Source organism: Trachemys scripta, chromosome 8 (assembly GCF_013100865.1).
Source record: "Trachemys scripta elegans isolate TJP31775 chromosome 8, CAS_Tse_1.0, whole genome shotgun sequence".
In the NCBI taxonomy this organism is placed as follows: domain Eukaryota; kingdom Metazoa; phylum Chordata; order Testudines; family Emydidae; genus Trachemys; species Trachemys scripta.
In genome coordinates, this window is record NC_048305.1 from 88,390,851 (window position 1) to 88,410,581 (window position 19,731).

At 38.8% G+C, this 19,731-nt stretch overlaps 1 protein-coding gene across 6 annotated transcripts in view; it reads right to left on the bottom strand.

Moving 5' to 3' along the window:
* Positions 1 to 19,731, bottom strand: part of LRRC7 (leucine rich repeat containing 7) — a 335,582-nt gene that overhangs the window by 91,887 nt on the left and 223,964 nt on the right. For all 6 annotated transcript variants that reach the window (XM_034779104.1, XM_034779107.1, XM_034779103.1 and 3 more), the window contains 4 exons: positions 16,332 to 16,476; positions 13,513 to 13,585; positions 6,130 to 6,259; positions 5,133 to 5,248 (listed from right to left, as the gene is read on the bottom strand). In XM_034779104.1, the coding sequence (XP_034634995.1) occupies positions 5,133 to 5,248; positions 6,130 to 6,259; positions 13,513 to 13,585; positions 16,332 to 16,476 (464 nt within the window). The remainder of the gene's footprint in view (positions 1 to 5,132; positions 5,249 to 6,129; positions 6,260 to 13,512; positions 13,586 to 16,331; positions 16,477 to 19,731) is intronic.

Consider the following 19,731-nt stretch of genomic DNA (forward strand, 5'->3'; position numbering starts at 1 on the left):
CTGTGCCTGCGTGGCCAGTACGAGTACTGCTGCGAAAAATCTCCGAGCGAAGGCGCAGGGACGCACCAACACCTGGAGTGGAGCACCCACAGGGACATCTCTCGAAGAAGAACCTATCTTCTTGATTTGTGCCCTCAAGCTAGTGGTTAGATGTGCTGGTAACTCAGATTTGAATCAGCAACTGAACTACTAATATAAATGTTGCATTTCAACTACACTTCTGAAAATTGATCCAATAATACTAATCACAGTTCGCACATCGATTTAGGCTGTGAATGGTGAAGAAACAAGTAGATGTTTTTTCTTGGCTGCTCAGTCAGAATTATGTTACACTGTAGCTACAAAAGGATGCAACAGAGGCATTGCATTGGTGTTGACTAATTACTGATGACAGACAATGGTCATATACCCAGCTGCTGTAAATCAGCATAGTTCCACTGATTTCATTGAGGCGATGCTGATTTTCACCTCTAAAAATATGGCCCTATATGCATTTTCCACTGAGCAGAATAGATGCTATAAAAGTGCACTATGCCCATTAAAATTTTAAAGTGTGTTTAATCTGCCTTGCCTCCATTTATCCAGCATTTCTGATGAGAACATTCAGAAAGTATATCAACTGTACAAAGAAGTCTAAAGTCTATAAATGTGCTATTCAACAAAGTGCTTATCTTTCATGCTTAAATGCCTAAATTTTTCACTAGACAGTTTGGAAAATTACTTACATAATTGCTTTTTTTGTGTAATACATAGTTAAGGAAAAATGTATTCACAATATTAAGTTATCCTAGGTGAAAGATGAACTGGTGCATGGATAATTTCTGAAGGAGTTACCTAAACTAAATTAACATATAATTCAAAAGCAAATCACATGGGACCAAAGCAATCAGTTTCCACTATGGGCCTAAATCTCTTCCTGGCGTGCATCAGGCCTGAGTAAATAAGCTTTTGTGGCTAGCTGGGATGCGGAAGTGAGTTGGAATCTGAAATCACAGGCCCCTGTGTGATTGCTCCACACCCTCTAGTTCCTGCCAGTAAGGGGTGGAGGATGTCTAATGGATCTCTGTAGTCACAGATTCTGTGGCCATTTCCCAAGGTGTTAGGGAGGCTGGAGTTCACAGGTTTGTACTGTGTGGGATCATCACATCTTTCACTTCCCTACCACTCTGAGTACAGGAATCATACCAGTTTCAATGCATTCAAGGCCTTCTGCTGCCCTTATTTCCTTGTTTGAGCTACAGGATTTGGATTTATGTACAAGCTTTTAATCACCAGTAATTAAAATTGCAATCTCTTGGAAAAACTAACTTCTTTAAAGAGTTTAACACAAGTGATAACTGAATTTTTAAAACAGCATATTAGTGCCACTCAGATTGTCTGAATTCACATTCATTTAATTAAACAGAACAATATATAAATGTTAAAATCACAGCAGACATTGACAGATAAAAAAATTGAAATATTTAAAATAAAAAACAGTCATGAAACAATACTTTGATAGCATGCTAAATCCCAAGCTGATTATTCAATAAAACCACTATTTACAGTAACTTGCAAAGAGCCCTGACAAGTATGGAAAGATATGTTCCCTTTTCTAATGTTCAATTTTCATATAAAAAGTGTTTTCCTGTATGACAGAAGATAAGGAAAAGTAGAATTTCCCCCGAGGTTCTTTAGAAAGAAAAAAACCTTTCTAAATATATTCCTAGGTCCCAAACTGTCAGTAAGAAATTATTCCATATCCGGTCATAAATTACATATCAGCGACTAAGTTGAGATAAATACTTTGAAGCTATTCCTTTTTATCATTATTATTAGATTACATTCTAGTTATAAACTGAGATGTACTTTAAGAGCCAACTAACATCAAATTTGCCTATGTCTAGAGAAGAGTTGGGAAGATATCTTAGCTTCAGTTCAGTACTACCCATAGTTTCTGACAATATGAGCCAGATCACTTCAACAGTGAGTCTGTGTCGGTCTATAGATTTAACCTGGATCAATTTTTAAAAGCTAAAGCTGCGTTAAGTGTAAAGTTATTTTAAAATCTGTAACACTTTAGGAGCTAGTTAACTGATGTCTTGTCCAGGGAAAGCAGTAATGTCTCTTTTGGTTTTAATCAATTTATTGGATTCCCTCATTTATTCACAGATCAGCTGTGGATAGCTGCTGGGACACCTTCTCTACTCTTGCCTACGAAGGTGTCTCCTCTGTGAGTTGGAGAGACTGCCTTTAGGATTAAAAGGGTAGTTTAGTCTTTATTTCCTTACACTGCATGGCTGGTTCTGAACTAATACCTTATCTGTAACATATAATATCCCATTAATTAATATCCTCAGTAATTAATTAAAATAAGCATGGCAATATTAAAAAAATCTAGGACAAATTCTGATAATGCATTTGTCTTCCAAAATATGGAAAATATCACTGGGCATCCTCTAATAATGTAAACAGCATTAAGTGGAATACGGCATGAAATGAGGGCAAAAAAATATTTTCTAGGGGGAGAGGGAAATATTCATTTTGGCATTTTATTCTAAGTCTGTGGACAGAAACAGCCTGAATTTTTCTCTCTTATGTTCAGCAGGATCAGAATATTGTGTGTTCAATACTGGATTCTGATTTTGCCATGTTCCAAATAAACAAACACAAACAACAAACCCTATACTTATATTTCTCCAAACCTTGTTTATACCTCTTCCCCAAAGAGGCTAACCTCTTAGTATGTGAAACATTTTATACTGAACATTAGCTGGAGGATTCTATTGAAAGACAAGTTAAGTCCTGTAGAGCTCTTAATATACCCAGGACTATTTTCTAAATTCATAAACCTCTGTACTTATTTTTGGTGACATTCAAAATAAGAGCCCAAATAATGACCAATGTATCTAAAAAAGAGTGACAATTAAAACTACTGAGTGTTGTGTCTGATTTGACATAGGAAGTATCACAAGGAAGGCTTCAGCAGTCAGGCCCACAGAACATGGATGATTGCTCTTTGTGACCCAACATCTGGGAAGATGATGATTTTCCACAAGAAGAATATAAAACTAAGAATGTGTTACTTTTTTGTATGATAATGGAAGGATGCCAACAGTACTTTTACATATGATTAATATTTTACATAATTTCATGATTAGTGATGGGGAAAACCTGTAAGTCTAAGTTTTGGCTAAGCACCAGAACATTAGAATACTTATTTGAAATTTATCCTAACACTTTGGTCTGGAAATCTTGTGAGATCAGGATTTTTCAGTAATTCCTAATTTCATCCAAGATGGAAGTACCATGATAAAAAAGTGCTGTTCACAGTGTTTCAGTAATTCCACATTCAGTCACCGCTGAAATCAGTGACCACTAAGATGTGAACATTTAAACAAACAAACAAAAAAGCAATACATGTACACCATAGTTTTTCAAAGCTCTAGCTCCTAATTCCTCCGAACTAGTTCTATCATCCCATTATGAGCCTGATTCTGCTCTCATACAAGGTTTACACTGGTGTAACTTCCTTGACTTCAGTGAAGTTACTCCAGTTTTTTGCTGCTGTCAGAGCAAAAAATCAGGTCCTATGACATCTAACTGACTTTAAGAAAATGTTCCAATAAGTGGATAATTGTTATCAAGTGTACTATAGGATATTTCTGTGTTAAGGATTTATAATGTGTTGGTGAACTAATTACTGTTAATAGCCCCCAGTAACAGAGGTGCAAAGTCCTTCTCAAAATTCTGACTGATTTCAGAAGATAATCACTGGTGACAGTATTGCCTCCATGTACCATTTGCCACACTACTGAACAAATCTGTATCTCTTTTTATTTTGCTGAAAAGGGTCATATCTAAGTTATTCTTGAAGTACATGTATGCATGAATTTTTTTTGATAAAACCATCTTTCCCAGTGTTTATATGTGGGGTCAAATCATTCTCATCTTATTCATGCAAATAGCCATATTTACTTCAATGGGACTAGGTATGTGAAGAAAAGGGTTTGGCCTTAGGTTAATCGATTAGGTTAAAGTCAGAGACCGTTATCATCTAGTTTGATCTTGTGTATAACACCGGCCATAGGACTTCCCTGAAATAATTCTGTTTGAACTAGAGCACATTTTTTTTTTAAATCCAATCTTGATTTTAAGATGTCCAGTGATGGAAAATCCATCACAAACCCTGGCAAATTGTTCCAATGGTTAATTATGCTCACCGTTACAAATGTGCACATTATTTTCAGTATGAATTTGTCTAGCTCAACTTCCCGCTACTAGATCTTGTTATACCTTTGTCTTTTAAATTGAAGAGCCCATCATCAAAGTTTTGTTCCCCATGTAGATACTTGATTAGTCTGTAAAGTCACCCCTTAACATTCTCTTGGTTAAGTTAAACCAATTGAGTTCCTGGAGTCTGTCACTAGAAGGCATATTTTCCTATCTTTTAATCATTCCTGTGGCTCTTCTCTGAATCCTCACTGATTTATCAACATCCGTCTTGAATTGTGGACATGAGAACTGGACACAGTATTGTATTAGCAGTCTCACCAGAGCCAAATACAAAGATAATATAATCTCTCTAGTTCTACTTGATATTCCCCTGTTCATACTTGCAAGGAATGCAAGTCTTTTTCAGAGTTACTGCTTCCCAGGATATAAGTTGGGAGACTAAGTATACTCTGTATTCTTTGTTCCTAGATGTATACATTTACAAGTGGCCATATTAAAATGCCTATTTTTTGAGTTTTGCCATTAACTTCAATGGAGCCAGGATTTCCTCCTTGATGTTTACATTCTTTTGTGCTTGCACCTAAAGACCTACCATACACCAGTACATGACCATCCTTTAATCAAGATCATAAAATATACCATCATAAGGCTTACATAAACATTTTCATGAAGCAAAACCTTCATGAACATAAGTGGTCACATTTTCACATGGTAATAGTAGGAGACATGAGTGGTATCAGGATTTTACTTTTGTGAATCCATTGGCCCCAATGAAGTTTTGATATGGAGTTCAATGGGACCAAGACTAGGTGCTTAATGATGAAAGAACACCACCTCAATAGCTATTAACTTTGAATGTTTAAAATAGTTCAGCAAAACACTTCTAGGATGAGATGATTAAATTATGCAAAGTATACCTGTTATCACTCAGATTTAACACTCTCAGCTTCTGCATCTGACCAATCTCATCAGGAAGAAATTCTAGCTTGTTAGAGCGCAGGGACATAACTGTTACGTTCTTACAGCTTCCAATCTATGGACATAAAAGACAAGAAGTTAGGATTCTCACTTTGCCAAAGTTTCTCACCACTAATTCTCCTTATCTGAAAAGGTGGCCTAATTATGTCTTTAAAATTAATGAATGAGGTAATGACTACTTATTGTGTACTTCTGAGATAATACTTGGAGCCAAACTGACTTTAGTGGGAGTAGAATCAGGTCCTTTACTTGATAAATGGCTTTTCAAGTTATAATTTAACCTATCTGCTATCAATAGCTTCCTGCTATATTAAGATGTATGTATACACATCACATTTCTTCACATAGTTTGATTAAAATGCTTTCTATTATCATAATGTGTTCATTAATGAAATACTCATTTCCAATTCTAGTTTTCCTATTTACATTGATATTGATATTAACGGTCAAGGGCATAAGCCTTTGGTTTACAATGTAAAATGACAAACAAAATGTGAGAGAGACAAGGTGGGTGAGATAACATCTTTTATTGGACCAACTTCTGTTGTTGAGAGACAAAGTTTTGGGTTAACTCACCCACCTTGTCTCTCTAATATCCTGGAACCAACCCAGCTACAACAACACTGCATACAAGCATTAGTAACACATGAGAAAAACGAACAGGGTCAAATACTGCTTGCCTTGCACACAGGGTCAAATTCTGCTTGCCTTGCTCATGTGAGTGATATCACCTGTTCCATGGGAACAAGTGATTAAAGCAAGTAGGACTTGGTCTTCCATCTGGATCATTTATGACCCCATCCTGCAGAGTGAGAAAAAACTTCCATACACCTGCCATAACTTCAGTGGATGTTTTGTCTGAGTAAAGATTGCAAGGTTAGGCCCTTCATGTAAAACATACTAATGAATAATTTAAAAACAGAATCAGTTTCTCACTTCTCTAGGCAATTCAGACAGGAAATTCTCATCCACAGCTAATGTTCGCAGGCTATGAAGGTAACCAATGGTAGAAGGTAGGGACTCCAGTTCATTACAGCTGCAGTCAAATTCTTCTAATAGAGATAAACTGAAATTTTAAACACATTGTTAGACTTTTTCAAAAAGTAAGAACACAAATTAACAGTTTCAAATCTCTGCAAGTTTATAGTGTCAGATTACTACATTTGCAAATCATATATTGAAAAAGTAACATTTATTATTCAGATTCTCACAGAACAAAAGATTGAAGATATAAATAATTATATACACCTAAGGGTATGCCTACACTACGCGCAGCGATCGATCCAGTGGGGATCGATTTATTGCATCTAGTCTAGACGCGATAAATCGACTGCCGAGCTCTCTCCCGTTGACTCCTGTACTCCAGCGCAGCAGGAGGCGCAAGCAGAGTCAACGGGGTAGTGGCAGTAGTCGACTCACCACGGTGAAGACACCACGGTAAGTCAATCTAAGTATGTCGACTTCAGCTATGTTATTCACATAGCTGAAGTTGCATAACTTAGGCCTGGTCCCCACTAAGTCCCTACTTCGGACTAAGGTACGCAAATTCAGCTACGTTAATAACGTAGCTGAATTCGAAGTACCTTAGTCCGAACTTACCGCGGTCCAGACGCGGCAGGAAGGCTCCCCCGTCGATGCCGTGTACTCCTCTCGGCGAGCTGGAGTACCGGCGTCGACGGCGAGCACTTCCGGGATCGATCCCAGAACATCGATTGCGTGCCGCCGGACCCTCCGGTAAGTGAAGACAAGGCGTTAGATCGATTCCCCCCCCCCCAGTGTAGACCAGAGCTAAGTATTGAGTATTGGTAATACCACTAATATTGAGGTAATCCTATCTATTTATCTAAGGTAAAGCCAGCAAGGTATTTTTAAGGGATACCATTCTGTCCCATGCATTATTATTGTTGTTTATTATTTGTAGTGTAGAAATGCCTAGACTAGAGGCATCTGTCAAGGATCAGGGACCCACTGTGTTAGGCATTGGACATATGCACAAAAAAAGATGATAGGTGGGAAAAAAAACTGTTTGGTGAGAAGAAAGTATCTTTATACACTAGTGAAAAATAGTATATTTTTCAGCTGATGTCACTGACACAAACTCTGATACAAAAAGCTGGTTAGTGGAGAGAGCCAAACATTGATCCAAATTCAACAAAGCCTGCTATAATTAGCCATTAAAGCAGAAGATGTATTCTTTATAAGTATGCTTATCTTTCAAATTCTGACAGATTATCTTCTGAGATTGTTTCAAAACACAATATGGGATAGCCAATTGTATAGCAAAAATTAATACAAAAGCAAACAGAAATACGTCATTTTTAAGAGTATTTGGCTATTACTTAAAGTACTTCAAGGTTTTCATGCCAAGTCTTTAATATAAAACTGCCTGATAAGTGGAACTGTGTAATGTGCTGAGTACCTGATGTACTAAATACTAACATGCTCCCTTTATGAAAAAATAAATTATCTCAATATCTGCCCTGGATCACTGTTGTGCTGCACTTCTAAAAGCTCATAGCAATGTAAAAGGCTGTAGTGGAGATGAGAACCCCCACATGCATGCTTCAGAGGTACCGCGCCCATGTCAATCTAGCTATGATTGTAGAGTAAGAAATTTAAGGTTTAAAATATAAATAAGAGAAAAGTGAGGCCTAAGAATGTGACCTTCACTCGGGTGAACAGTGCTCACACTCATGGGTACAATTGCAATACTAAAGTCGATGACAGTTATAACTAAGCAATGGTCGCAGATCTGGACCTTTCAATATTTCTTTAAAATTATTTTTACCCAACTAAATTATTTAAAAAATTCTTCCAGCCTTCGAACTCTGAGAAATGTAATGCCTGCAGCAGCTAAGCTACACCCAGGGCCCAACTGGTTCTCAGCACCTTCCTGTAACTACCTGACCTCAATAGGTTGAAGGTCTGAAGCACATCATCCTTCCATGAGCCGTATGGTGATTAATGAAGTGAATTGTGAGGAGAACAGCTGAAAGCTTTGCCAGATATTTTATTACAAGTTTTGTATCTGTCAACCTGTCTTTCAAACCAGGCAAAGAGCAATATTTTGCAAAGGTAATACTCAAACATGTTGGCCTAGTTCATTCAAGGTCTTTCCTGGCAGGAATAGGCATAGACCTGACAGAGGACCCTTGTAATGGAAAGTATAGTGGAAAGGATGCCATCTTGGAAGCTGCCCACAACCAGCTAGGGTTTGCCAGGTGATGTGCTGATTTAGCACAACTCCCCTGTCCTACTTAGACCTAGAATTGGGAACATTACAAATACTATCCTGAAAACAGTAAATTTCAAGAGCCACACAAGGGATGCCACTGAAACCTTAATAGGCAATGTAATTTTAGTTAAAAGGTACCATCTGACATATACATTCTCAACCTCTTTCCCTCTTGGTAACAATCAGGACAGAAATGAAGTTTGTGATAACAGAGGGAACACAGTCAAAGTGAGACTGGACTTAATCTAGCTATCCAACAGCTATACAACTGCTGTGTAACTTCGAAGTCTAATTTTCATTGTTCAGAATTTGTGGAGGGAAGGTAACCTGGCCACAGCAGCTTATCATATGAATTTAGTTAGGGTTCTAATAACCTCATCAGTCACTGAGGCTCCACTCATTCTCCCTGGGTGTGCAGAGTATTAAGGCAATGGACCTTTATGGGTCTTCTGTGTCCCCTAGAAACCATGGGGCTATGCCCAACACATGCTTTACCTGTACTAGAGAGAAGAGTAACCCATAGCTTAAGAAGTCCTCGTCTCATTATGTCATTTTCACCACATATTTGATCAATCATCCTAAAGTTGGGGAAGGATGGAATGGATACATCAACTGATAAGATACTAGATGCTTGGTGGAAGAAGCCTGTAACTTAAAGAAGCCCTCTCTCACCATGATTTAGTTATTACTTCTCTGCATTGTTTCCCCCTCTTTCACTTGCTGCAGTTTTTCCTACTCTACTTTGACTGTGTAGATCCACCAGAAGGATAGCTACAGATGAGATAAATGAAGGGAAATTAATGCTTTTCAGTATTTCTGAGAGATGCATTTTTCCTCAAGTATTTTCTTGACTTCACCTATCATTTTTTTTAAAATGTATATTGTTTAAAGTAGTGGTTCTCTCAAAGCCGGTCCGCTGCTTGTTCAGGGAAAGCCCCTGGTGGGCCGGGCCGGTTTGTTTATCTACTGTGTATGCAGGTTCGGCCGATTGCGGCTCCCACTGGCCACGGTTCGCTGCTCCAGGCTAATGGGGGCTGCAGGAAGGGCGGCCAGCACATCCCTCAGCGAACCACAGCCAGTGGGAGCCGTGATTGGACAAACCTGCGGACACGGCAGGTAAACAAACCGGCCCAGCCCGCCAGGGGCTTTCCCTGAACAAGCAGCGGACCAGCTTTGAGAACCACTGGTTTAAAGCAACAAAGAATACTAGGAAAGTGTTGATGATCTGGTACTGAATATCACCAGGATATTTTAAAACATTACCTCACATTGACGTGTAATTTGCATTAAGGAAAGTAGGTATCAGGCCTGAACCTACATTTTTTGCACACCAAAAACGCTCCCTGAAATCAGTGGGACTTTTGGGTGTTCCAGAAGTGCAGTTTGGGTCTCATCATATAATAAAACAACTTTGTTGATAAGCAATCACCAATTTGTTTGATTTTGTGATAAGAACAACAGTGAACAATGTAGCTGTTTCACGTATGTATGTTTGTTGTAGTAATTGCCAGGATTTATATGACATGCATTCTGGAAGCCACTCAAACAATATTCATTACATGAGTTACATCAGAATACTTTCTTACAATAGTTTGAATTCTACATGTGCTACAAAATACAAAAGTTTTCCTTTGCTCTAGTATTTCCACCATACTGTATATGTGTACTGAGACCGCTAAAAACGGTGTTTCCTGAAATTGGAAAGGATCTACCCAATTGCTTCTTTAGCACAGTAACATTTAGTTCCATGCTAGAAAGTCCCAACCCCAGGTCACTACTGCAAATATATTTTGCCATCCTGGGTGGGAACCAGACTCAGTAAACAAGGTAATGCAGCTCTGACTGACAGAGCCAACCAGGAAGAAGTAGTGAAACAAGATTGGAGACGCAACCTAGCCTCATCTCCCTGTCTCCCTCTAACTCTCCATAAAGGACCAGCCACTCTGTGACACCATCCTTCCCATCTGACAAGTTAATTAGTTTTCTGCTCTCATTATGTCATTTTCAGCCAGCATGTGTGCAAATATCTCCGGGTCATGAATGACACACATCTCTAGAGATGAGCGTTTTTATCTCTATGGGCTCAATCCAGCAAAGCACTTAAGCAATGGGAAACCATTGGGACTATTCAGAGTTCTTAAACACATGTTTAAACGCTTTGTTGGATTGAGGCCACACTGTTCAGCATCTCACAGGGTTGAACCCTAAATATCTCTTTGAATCTAGGCTGATAGTGACTACCCACCATCACCACCACCTTTTTGGCCCTAACTGCTTTGTTGGCAGTTCTATTAAGGCAAGTATCAAAGTTGACAGACTGCTCTCTATGTCATTATAACATCCGGCTCCAGAGAGAGTCAGTTCTCTCCTCCTCATTGTTGATTTTTATATTACAATAACATGTTCCAGTGAGTACCATGGCTACCACTTTTTGAGAAAGACCCAGCAGGAAACTGTCTAAAGTAATGAATGAGTCAGAGAAGGGAAGCACAATTTGAAGTTATAGGTACCGTGCTCATTCTATGGAAGAAAATTACTTCACCTCTAGTGCTGCCAGGCCCCTAAATTTAACAAGTACAATCGTTCAAAAATGATGTAGCAGTATTAGCTGTCTATCCTAGTGTTCTGCAAATCCACCTCTTAGAGCTGCAGTATCTCTCTTTTGAGAGCTAATTAAGGCTTCTTGAGAAACAATATTTAACAGAAAGTTGGCATAAGACCAGAGGGTTCCTTTCAATTCTGAACAATTCAATCACTGAGATAATATCTTAATGACAGGATTCTTTTTTTAAACATGCACACTGCAAAAAGCCACCAAAGTGCCAACTAGTGCATGAACCATCTGGATAGTGTCCAATATAATTTCTATCATCTTCAGATCTACCTGGCTTTCAATATTTACTGCTATATAGACTTTGTCTCATAGGATTCATGAAACCTTCTATTGCTACACACCAATGCACATCACATAAATCCAATGACCCTTCATCAGGTAAGCTATGTCAAGCCAAAATTCAGCTTTCATTGCTTACTGCTGTAATGTTGCAGAATTTAGAATTTTTTTGAATGTCATACCAACAGTTAATTAAGTTATTATTGAAAGATCCTGCAAAAAACAAATACAGGCTGGAGTGGGTACTTGTTAAAGCTCTAGTTATACAGAGTAGAGACTAAAGCAGTGCTACAGGCCTTAATATATTTGGTATTGAGTCAGAATACACTTAAATCTATGTATTTTTGGAGAAGTATAATGAGCTATTCAAGAGAGCTTTACAATGAAGTCTTCAGGACAGAGCAGACCTAAGAACACTGTCTGGAGTAAAAGCAGGGTTTGCTGAAGAGGGCTTTACTAGAGTGAGGAGTGTGGGAATGCTCTGTCCACCCATACTAAGCTGCAGAGTGAGTTTCCTGTGGCTCACAAGTGGGATCCACTTGCAACATTTTGCTATTTGTTCAGAGGTTCTCTAACTTCATTCTGGTGTGCAATAGTTCTGTATCTAATGAATCAGAAAAAAATAATCTATGTTCTATCAACAACAACATATTTGGATTTAGAGCTTTTAAATAAATGCCAAGTCCAACTCTGGGCACTTTTATATACATTAAAATGCTATAATATACAAATATTCAAATATAACATTTCATGTGATGGATAGTCAATCACTATACTTACCATAAATACCTACCTAAAAAGAAAGATAAAAATAAAATAAAATCTCTAACAAAGCAAGCATCTGAATGAACGCCATAATTTAGGTATCTATTTGTTTGCACTACTGCTTATTAAACTCAGGTTAAACATCTGGAAAATGCTTTAAAAACAGATAATTTCAAAAGGAATATAATTTCGCAAAATACTGACTGTTTTATGTTAATTTTTTAAAATTGTATAGGTAAAGCACATTGTCAATCTCTCTTACACAAGACAAACTATTCATATCTTGAAAAACTGTATTGCTTGAACAAACTTGTTCTTTAAAAATCCTACTGCATGCAGATGCGATATTAAATTCTAGTAGACAATATAGTATATTCTAAAAATCCCCACAAGCATTCATTTGATCCACATTGCAGCAGTAAAAACGGTAGAGGGGAAAAATGCTTTTAAGACAAAAGTGTCAGCGCTATATCAGTTTTCTATCAAAAAAGAATGCATATAATTGCAGTCTAGTTGAAAAGTAGGTAAATCTTTTCACCATTTTAGAGAGAGGTTTACATCAGTCTTGAATTTTGTAATGAATTTGAGCTTTAACTCCACAATAAACCCAAGACTAAATAAAAAAAGCACTATGAACTCCAGTACAACTGACAGACTATATTGCATCAAGAACAGTGGGTCTCAAACTTTTTTTTACTGGCGACCCCTTTCACATCGCAAGCCTCTGAGTGTGACCCCCCCCTTATAAATTAAAAACACTTTTAAATATATTTAACACTATTATAAATGCTGGAGGCAAGTGGGGCTTGGGGTGGAGATTGACAGCTCCCGACCCCCAGTTTGAGAACCCCTGATCAAGAACCAAATAACTTCTCATACAACTACAGAGTTAAGGAGTTATAGCAGAACACTGTTATGAGATTATTTATACAGTATTATCCACACTGTGTAATATGTACCTATGAAACTGTCATTCCTTTTGTTTTATGCAATATGTTCTACTCCTTTAAAAATTCTAAGCAATGTTCATGTGCGTAAAGTTTGGCAGCCATTTTGTTCTCAGAATTCAGTGGAGGCCATCACTGAAGAGAGACAGACTTCTTGAGAGAAGACTTTACATTTTTTCTTTCCAGTTTTGTTCCTGTATTGATCTGAACTACAAATAATTTAGACTGAAAATATATCTTTGCTCTTTGTATATGGAAAACATAACAGATAATGGCATGTGATTTTCTGCTTATATACACTAGTGTAACTCCTTGACTTCAAACATAAGATGAGAATTAGACTCATATTCTTAAATTAGTTCTCATTTCAGTAGATTATTTTACTTTTGTCTCTTTCAAAACAATATGCATATGGCAAAGCAAGGCAGGTTGCTCCTAATGTTAGAGATGCTGAATTATATAAAATTTCTTCTACTTACTTTCCAATTGCATTGGGCAGTACTGTAAGCTGATTGTCATCTACTTTTAGTGTTGTAAGCCTTTTCAACAATCCTACAAAACAGAGAAAGGTATTTTAAATGACAGATATGTGGGTAGAGAGAATTTAGTCTGTTCTAAGTACATATTGTACTAAGTCGGTATTGCAGCATGCACATTATTCCTTCAATCCTGAATGCTTAACTTCAAGTATAAATGGAGTTATTTATGTGCTTCAAGTTAAGCACACGCACAAATATATGCAGACTAGGGTCTACATTCACAGATGGGGAATGTGAAACTTCTATATTCCGATGGCAACAATAGCAGGAGTTAAGAGAAAAGAGTAATGGACTGACAAAAAAACAACAAAACAAGAAGTTTTTTGGTTAAATTGGTTCCCTGAGCGCCTGTGCGGCGCTAAGAAGGCTGCTGCGCAGCTGTGCAGCTTATAGGGAACTTGGTTATGACCTAATTAAACCCATCCATGGCCTCCTATCTTTCTTTCAGGGTGGACGGCCAATGCAGGAGCATTTCCTGTAGCATATTCATGTAGCATGCTGGTGCAGATGTGAGAGATCCAGCCCCCCCTTATTTAGCTTTCCTTCAAATCCTTCAAAGGGCTACTTTACTTCAAAACCTTGTCCAATCTATTTTATTTGATAACCATATTCCTTCCATACCAAGTACCTGCATTAGACATCTGCCACAGCAAGTCACCAGAAAAATGCTTGGCTGCCTCCCTGCCACCCTAGCTGGATTCCCAGATATCCACAGATTCCTTCCATATTTGCATCCTGTGTCTGCTCCCAGGCTGCCAAAGAGCATACAAGGTGCATCAGCTGGTCCCATCCTGGTACGGAGCGCCTCTCTGTGGCTGCTTGTAAATATCCCACCACTCATCCAGTCAGCAGAAAGGACAATACAGTGACATTGTTCTGCCCTTCCTGTCCATCCCTGTATACTTTCCCTCTTTTCCCAATCTGCTGTCAGGGAACCCTTAAAGAGGCAATACTCCTTTTTTTTCAGTTAGCTGGAAGACCAACTTGCATAATGGTTGCTATGGGCACAGTGGTAGGGTGATTAACAAATTGTTTTAACTAATCTTTTACAAATCAAATTTCTACACGCTAAATTCTGTTTTAACTATTACCAGAGTAGAACTGGAGAAACGTTATGACTTCCATGCCTACTTTGGATTTAGCAAACAGGATTTGTCCCTAAAATTTTATTTTAATTTCAGTGTCAAAGGTTTTTAAATTATACATTTGTAATCTTATATTCAAAGCAAATAACTCAGAGCTAACAAAAGTGTCTCAGATGATTAACTGTGGATTTAGGCACCAAATCAGAAAGCATTTGCCTATTTGAAAGCATAGTCCCAATGAAGTCAAGTTAGGTATGTGCTTAAGTACTTTGTTGAATCAGGGCAAGACATGAAAAGAAATTATGAAAATCTAATACAGTCAAAATGACTTTGTTCTATATACACCTCTACCCCGATATAATGCAGTTGTGGGGAGCCAAAAATCCCTACCGCATTATAGATGAAACGCCGTTATATCGGGATAGCGGTGGCAGGGCTCCAGTGGTGATTTAAAGAGCCCAGGGCTCCGGCTGCAGGGAGCCCCAGGCCCTTTAAATTGCTGGCCGAGCCCTGCTGCCACAGCCCTGGGGGTAACGGCGGCAGGGCTCCGGCCATGATTTAAGGGGCCAGGGGCACCCCGCAGCAGCCGGAGCCCCGGACCCTTTAACGCGCCGCCAGAGCCCCACTGCTACTGCGCTATATGCAAACCCGTGTTATATCGGGTCTCATTATAGTGGGGTAGAAGTGTACATTTCATTTTTAATGAAGATAAAATATTTCCATATATTTAACTGAAAATGGCCTTGATTCAGCTAAACTTTTAAGCATGGGCTGAAAGTTAAGCATATGCTTCAGTGCTTTGCTGAATGGGGCCCAATATTTGCATTTGGCACTTAAAATTAAATTGTATTTGACATGTTTAAACTTTGTAATACCAAATAAAGATGCTGACCGTGCATAGAAAATGAACGTACAGTACTTAGATGAAAAGGACTCAGCTTGAATGTCATCTATCTACATACCATGTCTAGTAATATGGCCTTTATTATTATCAGATTATTTTAAGTATATGGCATATTCTGATAAAAATAATACAAATCTTTTAGATTGAACAGTTTTGAACTTTTTTTAAATAGTGTAAAGTAAAGTAAGATTGCAAAGTAACAAAAAAGTAAATCTTTACAGGAATATGCATATTTGTTTTGTAAGTATCTGTAATTGCAGAAGTAATAATAATTCCATTAGAAATTATATGTAAACCAAATAGTCAAAAACAGAAAATAAAATATTTTGACCCCATGTCTTCTCACACTTATATTGATGCATCCCCATTGGTGTCAATTTCGGTTGCACCATTGTAACAGAGCAGGATTTGTCCCTTAGATTTTAAAGCAATTAGTATCTATAAATGGACTGTCATACACACTATCAAATTGACATTGATTGACTTGACCAATAATACCTTTCTTTACTGTAAAGTAGAGATGATCCAGAACTAGAACACCCAGATCTCAGTTCCTCCAAATATGGGGGAAAGTTTGTATCTAGATGCAGATCCTGATACTATCTTTGCAATTTGATCCAGAGCACCAAATATAAACAACTCTTGAACTTGGGGGTAGTTTATATTCAGGACTGGATTCTAGCTTGGTAACTCAGGCCCTTGTCTGCTACAGAGATATAAATAACACCAACAAATTTAAAAGCTTATCAATCAGCATTTACTCTTCTCACCTAGAGAGTCTGGCAGTTGTTGTAACATATTGGATGACAATAGGAGATCTTCAAGTGCTTCACATCCTGATACATCCAAGTCAACAGTTTCTATCCTGTTTTTTGACATATCCAGGTACACCAACTGCTTTAACTTCCCTATAGACTTAACGACATGGTATAAACAGGGTTAGCTGAGCATATATGCATTCCATAGGAATCTCTAATGCTTAACAGAAACATACAGTAGTAGCCCAGACTTATCTTTTGCTATCTGAATGTTTATTTTTACCCAGATTGCTGTTGCTTCAATAAAATTAATCTGATTTGAGAGCTTTCCTGTTCAGATAACCACACAAGGAAGGACTGACATCTGAGAAAGTTGAAAACAATTGATGTTATTTCTAAAAATTATGTGATTATATAAAGCTTAATAAAATGGTGGTCATCAGCATTAAAAATCCTCTAAAATTTGCTATAATTCCAGGCAATTGGAAAATCAACTATTGCTTGTTTTTTGTTGTTTAGCTGTACCAGCCCAATCAACTCTGCAAAAAAAATTGTTTTTTCAAAATAAATTAAAAAAAAAAATCACTAAAGGGCCATTGGTTCTTTAACTAGGAACCAATCCTAGGAACTCTTACTCTGACAATCAGTCTATACTTATGTGAGGGTATGTCTACACTTAAAACGCTGCAGCTGCACCACTATAGGGCTTCAGCGTATACACTTACTACAGCAATAGCAGCAGTTGTGCCATTACTGTAGTTAACCCACCTTCCCAAGAGGTGGAAGCTAGGTCAACGGACGAATTCTTCCATCGACCTAGCCTACACTGGGGGTTAGATAGACATAGTTACATCTCCCAGAGGTGTGGATTTTTGACACCTCAGACAGACATAGCTATGCCAATGTAAGTTTTCAGTGTAGAACAGCCCCAGTTGTCTTTGACCTCAGTGTGACACTAGGTGTTTGAATAAGTTTTTCTAGGGGTGAAGCCGATGTGGTCTAAATTTTATACAATTATGGATGCTGACTTAAAAGCTGGCTGGATCTTAAAAGGCAATAATTCACTGCCCAAATCAAGTTGGTTACCCTAAGGAATTCTGTAGCCTTCTGGGATCTCTCTCAAAATCTGTTTAACATTAAAGTGTTAGTAGCCCAAACTGAAGTTAGGTAGTTAATACTTTCTAAAAAGCTGTAGCCCTAGTAAAAATGGCAACTATAATTTTAAAGATGTATCCATGACAAATCACATCTGACAAATCAAATGTAACATTTAGAAAGGAAATGATTTTTGGACTGCTAGAGTAGCATTGAAATAAAAGTTCACCTGGAAAAATTAACATAAGCAGTGCTTGTGATTTTTCTGAAGTTTATATGTATTAAACTTGCATGTAGAATAAACATATTGAAAAACTAGGCAGAGGTGGACCTACAGTAGTGACAAGATAATTGCCAGTTATTGTGAGATAATGCAGCACAGTAACATTAACATGAGCTACATGCAATTATTTTTTCTTTCAAGTTCTGTTATAAGCTACAGCAGTGGTTTTCAAAAAAATTTTCTGGCGACCCAGTTGAAGAAATTGTTGATGCCCTTTATGCGACCCAACAGAGCTGGGGATGAGAGTGTTGGGGTATGGGAGGGGGTTAGGGCTCTGGGCTGGGGGTGCAGGCTCTAGTGTGGGGCTGGGGATGAGGGGTTTGGGATGCAGGAGGGGGGTCCGAGTTTGCGGGTGGGAGGGAGGGCCCAGGGCTGGGGATGAGGGGTTTGAGGTGTGGGAGGGGGTTAGGGCTCTGGGCTGGGGGTACAGACTCTGAGGCGGGGACAGGGGTACAGGAAGGGGCTCTGGGTTTGGAGGGGGCTCAGGGCTTGGGTAAGGGATTGATGTGCGGGCTTACCTGGGGTGCCTCCTAGTCAGTGGTGCAGTGGGGGTGCTAAGGCAGGCTTGCTGCCTCTCCTGGCACCGCAGACCGCACTATGTCCCGGAAGCGATCAGCAGCAGGTCCGGATTCTAGGTGGAGGCATGCAAGCAACTCCATGCGGGGGCAGCCCAGGAACCAGACCTGCTGCTGGCTGCTTCCGGGGCACAGCACGGTGTCAGAACAGATAGGAACTAGCCTGCCTTAGCTGGGCAGCACCACCGACGGGACTTTTTATGGCCCAGTCGGCGGTGCTGATAGAGCCGCCGCAACCCAGTGCCTTACATTCCACAATTTGAAAACCACTGATCTACAGTAATTACTTTGTTCTTACTGCAAAATTAAATGAGGGATATCAATACTCATGTTTAAATACATAAACAAAAACAACCCCTGCCTTGATTCCCTCATGGACATCCGTGAAGGACATGGGAGCTGCCTATAATATTTTAGGAATGATATATGTTCCACCTGTTTATTTTGTTTCTGTGTTCTTTGCTTTATGATCACAAGTAGTTAATTCAAGCACAGATTACTTCCAGGTATGCAGGAAAGGGGATAATAGCTTCAGATTTATTAGTATTTAAAAGAGGACTTACATTTGGTCGTTATTAAAATACAGATATGAAACATGGATATGCAGACAATTGAAAAAAAGAAATTACAATCCTTCAAATTATGGTATTAGAGAAGAATTCTGAAAATATCATGGATAGATAATTAACCAACAAAAAAGTATTGGAGATAATCGGAACTCAGCAGATGCTTGCCAGATGAATGAAAACTGTATGAAAAGATAGATTTGAGTTCAGGGCACCTTTTAAGAGATTCAGTGCAAGGCATGTTTATAGGCACTGGAAGAGACAATTGATATACAAAGAACAAGGCAGAAAAAACAGTTACCTACCATTCTTAACTGTTGTTCTTCAAGATGTATTGCTCATGTCCATTCCATTCTAGGTGTGCGCATGCCCAAATATGCAGTCATCAGAGATTTTAGCCTTAGCGGTATCTGTAGGGCCAGCTGTGGCGCCCCCTTGAGTGCCGCGCTCATGCGGCGGTATATCAGGCGCTGCCAGCCCTATGCCTTCTCAGTTCCTTCTTGCCAGCAACTCTGACAGAGGGTCAGGACGGCAGGTAATGGAATGAACATGAGGAACACATCTCAAAGAACAACAGTTACGAAAGGTAGGTAACCATTTTTATTTTGAGTGCTTGCTCATGTTGATTCCATTCTAGTTGACACACAAGCAGTATCAATGGAGATGGGCTCAGAGTTCACAGTCTTGCAGCACTGCTCTGCCAAAGCCACCGTCATCTCGAGCTTGCTGGATAAGTGTACATAGCGACTCAAATGTGTGGACAGATGATCAGGTAGCGGCCCTACAGATCTCTTGGATTGGCACCTGTGCCAGGAAGGCCACTGACAACGCTTGTGCCTTAATCAAGTGTGCCGTCATGATGGCCGGCGGAGGCATCTTCACCGGCTCATAGC